The sequence below is a fragment of the Dendrobates tinctorius genome, unplaced genomic scaffold (assembly GCF_039654945.1).
Source record: "Dendrobates tinctorius isolate UK_male_01 unplaced genomic scaffold, ASM3965494v1 ptg000232l, whole genome shotgun sequence".
Lineage (NCBI taxonomy): Eukaryota > Metazoa > Chordata > Amphibia > Anura > Dendrobatidae > Dendrobates > Dendrobates tinctorius.
Genome location: NW_027361899.1, coordinates 19333689 through 19342341, shown reverse-complemented (window position 1 = coordinate 19342341; position 8653 = coordinate 19333689). Strand labels below are relative to the sequence as shown.

The 8653-nt window shown below is 54.2% G+C and overlaps 1 protein-coding gene across 1 annotated transcript in view; it reads left to right on the top strand.

Annotated features, from left to right (window-relative positions):
• Nucleotides 1-911: 911 nt before the first annotated feature.
• Nucleotides 912-8653, top strand: part of WDR26 (WD repeat domain 26) — a 44536-nt gene continuing 36794 nt past the window's right edge. The window contains exon 1 of the mRNA XM_073556402.1: nucleotides 912-1321. Within this exon, the coding sequence (XP_073412503.1) occupies nucleotides 1044-1321 (278 nt within the window). The 5' untranslated portion in view covers nucleotides 912-1043. The remainder of the gene's footprint in view (nucleotides 1322-8653) is intronic.

Sequence of the window (8653 nt, the reverse complement as noted above, 5' to 3'; positions counted from 1 at the left end):
AGATTTTATAGATGCCGACAATTGAATTATCGGCTATTCTGCTATCTAGATCTCTGTGCAGTATAAATATTTATATGTGTCTCACTGACATATGTATATATACTGTATATATGTTTTCACGAATATTTGAGGCCATGGATCCATTATATGTCCATTTTGCAAGCCGGTGAGAAAATCTCGCCCTACGGATGTCACACGGATCACTGTTCAGGGAACATTTCTGCATATTTCGTCCAAAACGGACCGTATCTTTATACGTGTGTGACTCCGGTTACGGCTTTCTGTTTGCTGAAGACCAAGTTGTCAAACTTTAATGCAGCAATGAATGAACTTTATTTACACATAATCTGCACATCAGGACGCGTGGATTCTGGGATTTGTAGTCCCATAGCAATAACTGTCCAGAAGCCAGTGGCTATTTCTCCCCCCCCCCCCAATGACGCCGCTGTAAAACTACAAGTCCCGGCATGCACCGCGGAGACAGCTGTTTCCGGTCCGGAGAGGTGTCGCAGTGATCGGGGCGCTGCTCAGTGGACGCTGCTCAGTCCGGCAGGGGAGTCTCGCCCGGTGACGCCGCCCGTTCTCCTCCTCCCCCCTCAGCAGCAGCGTCGTGTGTTGTCACTCAGCCCCGGCTCCCCCCCTCCCCCTCCTGCAGAGCCGGAAGTGAGCGCGCGGCCTCTATAGGCATTTCCGGTGACGTCACGGCTCGGACTCCATTAGTGCCGCAGCTGAGGGGGAAGCCGCCTGTGACAGCCCCGGAGCCGCCGAGCAGCGGCCGCGGATCTCCCCCCTCCCGTTCCCCGCTTCCCCTCCCCAGTCCTCGCCTCCACACCCCGGGAGGGGGACGGCGCGGTGTCCTCTCTCCTCAGCCACCAACCACGGCCGCTCTCGGTGAGGAAACTCTGGCCTCCGCTTCCTCCTCAGACTCGGACACCGGCGGCCGAGCGACCCCTCCCCCGCGGAAGAAGCTCCGAGCCTCGGAGGAGGCGGCGGCGACTCAATCGGTCATTCCCGGCGGTAGAGGAGCCAGCAGCGGGGGAAACATGCAGGCGAACGGGGCAGCTGCAGCGGCGGCCGGTGCGGGGGGCTCGGACAGCGGCGCCCCGGCCTCCCCCTCCCATAACGGGGAGGCCTCGTCCTCCGTGCCCGGCGGGGAGCAGGCTCACAGTAACGGCCTCCTCAGCACCAGCAACGGGGCCGCCTCCTCCTCCTCCGCCAGCGCCGCCGAGCAGCCGGGCCTGAAGAAGAAGAAGCGGCTGAGCCAGGCCGACGAGGACGTCATCCGCCTGATCGGACAGCACCTGCACGGCCTGGGCCTCAAGTGAGTGCGCCCGTGTCGCGATCCTGCGCCGCCGGTCCCGATAGGTGACGTCACGCCGTGCTGCGGACATCTGCAGCTTGTAAACAGCCTGATGGGTGACGTCAGAGGAGGGGGCTCATTATCTAATGGGTGTGACGTCATTGGCCTGGGGATAGAAGAGGATTGTTTACTCCCTGCGCTGCCCCCTACAGACAGGAGCTGGGATGTCACCGAGACTAGTGGCCGCCATGTCTGTAGCCTGCGACCACCGGAGGGGAACGTAATGGCTCCGGCACTATGTCATGCAGGTGACGCGCCAAAACAGGCCTCCAGATCGGAAGAGGAGCCGGGGGCCACGGGCTCCAGACATGGCGGCTGCTCCGGGGGTCCTGTGCCTCGCAATCATCTGCCTCTGATATGTGTGATCTATAATCACGGTGAAGGACAGGGGGGAACAATCTGCGGCCCCCCCAATGAGCCATCTGATTCCTCCGTGTTCAGTAACTCATACTCTGCGCTCGCTGAATGGTCCATCTTGACTCCTTTCCTTCTGGAGGGGAGCAGAGGACCCTATGTCTCTACAGAAGTTCCAGAAATGGGACCCCCCCCCATTATTAGATCGTGCTGTCGATATATCATTATCTGATCAAAAATTGGCGCCTGGACCCCAGAGCTGGTTGTGCCCCTCGGCTGTAACGTTACATGAAGGCAGACTTAGTTTCAGTGTTTTATGCAGGGCTGTGGAGTCGGTAAGCCAAACCTGCAACTCCGACTCCTCAATTTCTCTTACACCGACTCCAACTCCGACTCCGACTCCCACACATATATTGCTTATATTTAAGTGAAAAATGTATTGTAGTACAATGTGAACCTCAGACATTTAATCATTTTTATGATCCCATAATCAAGATATTTATATAGAACAGAATATATATTGGTGTACTACCCGGTTTTCATTCTTTTTGGTACAGATACGATATGGATAGACAGATATGGATATATAGAGCAGATTTCTAATCTGCTTTTGCTATTGAAAACATTATCTATGAGCTCAAAAACCTTTCAGGTGATGCGGTTTTTTAAAAAGATGATCGGCTTTTGCAACTGAATAACGTATCCTCAAAAAACACAGGAAAAACGCTGTGTGTGAATGTAGCCTTAGATCAGGAATAGAACAGTCATTTATAGGACATTTCATAACATTCCCAAACTCCTATGAAAAAATATTCAGCACATCCTGCATTGAATTACTGTACCCAATTTATTATATATTGTCGGAGTCGGTCCATTTTATACCGACTCCACGACTCCGACTCCACAGCCCTGGTTTTATGTGGATATTTCTGCTTTTTTGTGTCACACGGTAACGTCTGTAGATCTGTCCCAGACGCTCGCTAATCCGGCATCTGATAATCCCATAGATCCGCGATGACCGGTCACCTGGACGTCTTCCCCCCCCCCCCGTCCGGTGCAGTGAGTGACACATAATGTGGGCGAACAGCTGACCCCTCTGCCCATTGTGTGCCCCCCTCCGTAGTGGTGGTAGATAAACCTATCACATGAGGTGTGAGCAGATGGTGCCCGGCGTGTCCATACGCAGCTGGCACCGTCCGTGTGAGCCGCTGCGGCCTGAAGTCAGGGTCTGTTTATAGCCGGGCTTATCTCTCAGCTGCAGGGCCTGTCTGTGCCGAGGCCTCAAGTGTCACATGGACTCCTGTAATGATTACCCCGTGCCCACGCCGGCGGGATCACACACACGTCGCCGTTGCCCACGGCTGAAATTTCTGCCACCGTTTTTAGTTTGAGAAATCTGCCTTCCTATAATCTGCATCAATCTGACAGGTGCTGGATTATCAGATTCTCTGGATAATCCTAATGCCAGTTTAAAGAGACACCCCGTATTTATGGGCACGGTCTAATGCCTTTTTATGAAATGCCATAAATTGGTGGGGGGCGGCAAGGTTGGTGTTCATCACCTATTGAAGGGTGGTCCCTGCACCTATTAAAGGGGCATTTTCCATTATACCCAATGTCATGAGTGGTAAGAGTATGACCTCCTTGCCTCATAACATTGTTTTTGTTTTTTTTCTCTTGAGTATCTGGACCCCCCCCCCCATATCCATAACTGCTGGCGTGTGTCTGAGGTGTGAATTATTGCTTTATTACGGCCTGTGTTGTAGCAGAGTCGGTGGTGCTGGCAGAGTTGCGCTCCATTGTCTGCAGATCTGCTGCTTTCTCCGCCGCCTGCGTATTTGCAGGTTGGGTCTCTTTGCAGTGTGTGTGTGCTGTGAGCGCTGAGCCTTTCCGGCCGCTCTCCTCCGCATACATTTTCTGTCTTCTTTGTGTCTTCCATCTTGTCGTTGATTAAGAAGCTGCATTTTTTTTTTTTTATGTTTTGTTTTTCCTCTCCCTTTTGGCAGCTGATAAGAGGTTAATATTGGCCAGTGATGACGGGAGGGTGATGTTTACATCCAGTAGTGGCTGAGGAAGAGGAGGACTTACTATTACTCTGCTGACACAAGGGAGGGAGGGCGATGCTGCCTCCTTAGATGTGGGGGGAGGGGAGGCTTATAGAGGAATCCTCACACCCCGGGGGTCTCTAAATGTCTGAGGGAGGATAAACCAAAGTTATTACGTAACCAGAGCAGTATGTGTGTGACCGTGACCCCTCCGGTAATGCTGACCTGTGATGGTCGCCTATAGAGGACAGTAAACAAGTGGATTAACTAGTAAACTGCCAGTGCACAGTATAAGCTGCAGACAAACAAGGTGGAAGGGATGGAAACAAGGTGCCTGCTGACATGTCTGTCCCCTCCCCTTTTACACTGCCCTCCCCCTTACCATCCTCTTGCTGACTGTTGACCCCCCCCACTTACCGTCCTCTTGCTGACTGTTGACCCCCCCCACTTACCGTCCTCTTGCTGACTGTTGACCCCCCCCACTTACCATCCTGTTGCTGACTGTTGACCCCCCCACTTACCGTCCTCTTGCTGACTGTTGACCCCCCCCACTTACCGTCCTCTTGCTGACTGTTGACCCCCCCCCCCACTTACCGTCCTCTTGCTGACTGTTGACCCCCCCCCCACTTACCGTCCTCTTGCTGACTGTTGACCCCCCCCCCACTTACCGTCCTCTTGCTGACTGTTGACCCCCCCCCCACTTACCGTCCTCTTGCTGACTGTTGACCCCCCCCCCACTTACCGTCCTCTTGCTGACTGTTGACCCCCCCCACTTACCGTCCTCTTGCTGACTGTTGACCCCCCCCACTTACCGTCCTCTTGCTGACTGTTGACCCCCCCCCACTTACCGTCCTCTTGCTGACTGTTGACCCCCCCACTTACCGTCCTCTTGCTGACTGTTGACCCCCCCCCCCACTTACCGTCCTCTTGCTGACTGTTGACCCCCCCCACTTACCGTCCTCTTGCTGACTGTTGACCCCCCCCACCGTCCTCTTGCTGACTGTTGACCCCCCCCCACTTACCGTCCTCTTGCTGACTGTTGACCCCCCCCACCGTCCTCTTGCTGACTGTTGACCCCCCCCACCGTCCTCTTGCTGACTGTTGACCCCCCCCCACTTAGCGTCCTCTTGCTGACTGTTGACCCCCCCCCACTTAGCGTCCTCTTGCTGACTGTTGACCCCCCCCCCACTTAGCGTCCTCTTGCTGACTGTTGACCCCCCCCACTTAGCGTCCTCTTGCTGACTGTTGACCCCCCCCCACTTAGCGTCCTCTTGCTGACTGTTGACCCCCCCCACTTAGCGTCCTCTTGCTGACTGTTGACCCCCCCACTTAGCGTCCTCTTGCTGACTGTTGACCCCCCCCCCCACTTAGCGTCCTCTTGCTGACTGTTGACCCCCCCCCCACTTAGCGTCCTCTTGCTGACTGTTGACCCCCCCCCACTTAGCGTCCTCTTGCTGACTGTTGACCCCCCCACTTAGCGTCCTCTTGCTGACTGTTGACCCCCCCACTTAGCGTCCTCTTGCTGACTGTTGACCCCCCCCACTTACCGTCCTCTTGCTGACTGTTGACCCCCCCCACTTACCGTCCTCTTGCTGACTGTTGACCCCCCCCACTTACCGTCCTCTTGCTGACTGTTGACCCCCCCCACTTACCGTCCTCTTGCTGACTGTTGACCCCCCCCACTTACCGTCCTCTTGCTGACTGTTGACCCCCCCCACTTACCGTCCTCTTGCTGACTGTTGACCCCCCCCACTTACCGTCCTCTTGCTGACTGTTGACCCCCCCCCACTTACCGTCCTCTTGCTGACTGTTGACCCCCCCCACCGTCCTCTTGCTGACTGTTGACCCCCCCCACCGTCCTCTTGCTGACTGTTGACCCCCCCCCACTTAGCGTCCTCTTGCTGACTGTTGACCCCCCCCCACTTAGCGTCCCCCCCCACTTAGCGTCCTCTTGCTGACTGTTGACCCCCCCACTTAGCGTCCTCTTGCTGACTGTTGACCCCCCCACTTAGCGTCCTCTTGCTGACTGTTGACCCCCCCCACTTACCGTCCTCTTGCTGACTGTTGACCCCCCCCACTTACCGTCCTCTTGCTGACTGTTGACCCCCCCCACTTACCGTCCTCTTGCTGACTGTTGACCCCCCCCACTTACCGTCCTCTTGCTGACTGTTGACCCCCCCCACTTACCGTCCTCTTGCTGACTGTTGACCCCCCCCACTTACCGTCCTCTTGCTGACTGTTGACCCCCCCCCACTTACCGTCCTCTTGCTGACTGTTGACCCCCCCCCACTTACCGTCCTCTTGCTGACTGTTGACCCCCCCACCGTCCTCTTGCTGACTGTTGACCCCCCCCACCGTCCTCTTGCTGACTGTTGACCCCCCCCACTTAGCGTCCTCTTGCTGACTGTTGACCCCCCCCACTTAGCGTCCCCCCCCCACTTAGCGTCCTCTTGCTGACTGTTGACCCCCCCCACTTACCGTCCTCTTGCTGACTGTTGACCCCCCCCACTTACCGTCCTCTTGCTGACTGTTGACCCCCCCCACTTACCGTCCTCTTGCTGACTGTTGACCCCCCCCACTTACCGTCCTCTTGCTGACTGTTGACCCCCCCCACTTACCGTCCTCTTGCTGACTGTTGACCCCCCCCACTTACCGTCCTCTTGCTGACTGTTGACCCCCCCCACTTACCGTCCTCTTGCTGACTGTTGACCCCCCCCCACTTACCGTCCTCTTGCTGACTGTTGACCCCCCCCCACTTACCGTCCTCTTGCTGACTGTTGACCCCCCCCACCGTCCTCTTGCTGACTGTTGACCCCCCCCACCGTCCTCTTGCTGACTGTTGACCCCCCCCCACTTAGCGTCCTCTTGCTGACTGTTGACCCCCCCCCCACTTAGCGTCCTCTTGCTGACTGTTGACCCCCCCCCCCACTTAGCGTCCTCTTGCTGACTGTTGACCCCCCCCCCACTTAGCGTCCTCTTGCTGACTGTTGACCCCCCCCCCCACTTAGCGTCCTCTTGCTGACTGTTGACCCCCCCCCCCCCCAAATCCTTTTATTCGGACCTCTGTCGCCTTCTGTTTTCCCAGCACTGGCAGTAATACTCTGATCTGGGTGCTGTTACACGACTGTAAATGGTGTGTGGCTTACTACTGCATTTTGGGGGAGCTGTTACATGTAGAGAGTTTGCATACAATGTATTTTTGCTACTGTGTTGTCACACTGTAACATCTCCTCCCACCTAGAAGCAGTGGATTAATATGTAGTCTGACGTATATCACCCGGTGACACTCTATACCGCCACCATGATGCATTGCGCTGTGATGGGGATCATACATCTTGTGAATGTGGTCCTTAATTTGTGCGATGACCAAAACTATACACAGCGCTCACAAGCTGTAAGACCCTCATATGCATGAGGCAAAGGTGGGGTGACGATTCATCTGCTGTTCAAAAAATAATTTGTATCTCAGCTTTTTTTTTTTTTTTAAATTTTTTTTCTGCTGTTGATACAAACAGTGCTGATCGGCCAAAAAAAATCCAACATGCCTGATCCGTCCTCTGAGCATTGCGGGACATGCGCCGGTGTCATGGAGGCAGCTGACAGTCATTTGTTATGAGTTGCCTTTTCTCTGATGTGAATGGGGGAAATCCTTTAGTGACCTCCATGATGGTGGGCCGATGGTTCAGCCAGCACTTGCCAGTGGTCGGACATCGCTCGGACTGTGTAGTGTGTACTGACCTCTCAAAGTCAATGGGATAATTCACACTTTTTCCTTTTAGGAAAAAAATACTGGATCCTTTGGGCTAGTAAAGGGAATACGCTCGGAGACTGCTGGGGGTATTTGGCAGCTGATTATCCCTCTTCCCATTGGAAATACATCCTTAGCTTCTCCATTCTAGCGTCTGTATGGGGTCGAGCGGTAAAGCTGAGACTGCTGTTGCAAGTGTTTTGGTGTCTAAAGGCCCAAATACAGACTAGATCAATGTCCTCCAAACCCACAGATCAGCCAATAGTCCAATGTGTATTGAGGCCCCCCGATTCTCTCTAACAAATGCCGCGGGAGAAAGATCCAAGGTGTCCCATTTCAGACTGCCGGCCCCTTAAAGGAGTCTGATGATGGCGCTCTTAGAGACATCCGCGCTTCTGTATATGGAGAGGGATCTGTCAGTCCTTCCTGCCAGCATCTGTGTATCGTGCATCTCTTGGGGGAGGGCTGGGATGCCCCCATGCACATTAGACTGTTGTCTTTCCATCGATATGGGCGGCTTCGGCGACATTGATCTAGTGTGTGTGTGCGCATCTTTTACAACTTTGGCCCCTTCTTCCAAGGCATTGAGCTCTGGCAGCATCCTATTAAAAATCTTGACCTTTTTTCTCCCGCACGTCCATTATGGGATCGGCCCAAGTGTTTAGATCGATAGCTGGTGACCCCCCCCCCCCCTTTTCCTTCTTTTTATAGCTAGGAAAAGACCACCCCTCCAACCACTCAATCCAGTCAGTGGTAAACAGGTCTCTCTGGCAGGCAATCTGATGGCAATGATGGATGTCGCCCGGTGCGATACCAGTGGAGAGGTGATAAAGGTTTCTGGCTGGATCGCCCATTATGATAGTCATGTGAATAAAGCCTCAATGGGAGCCGGTCCTGAAGGCAGTCCCCATTTTCAGTTCTGCCCTTAAAGGGAAGGTTAATCCAAACAGACATTATAAACCTAGACAAGTAGCCTTGTAGAGGATATAGCTTCTATAAAAATTGCACCTATATTGGTCTAATCGCTGCCTACTTTTTGCCAAAACTGAAATTTAGTCAAATATGGTAATTAGATGCTTGGTGCATCATCGGCATGGCCATGAGGCTCAGTGCACCATTCCCATAGACCATGAATGGAGCAGAGGT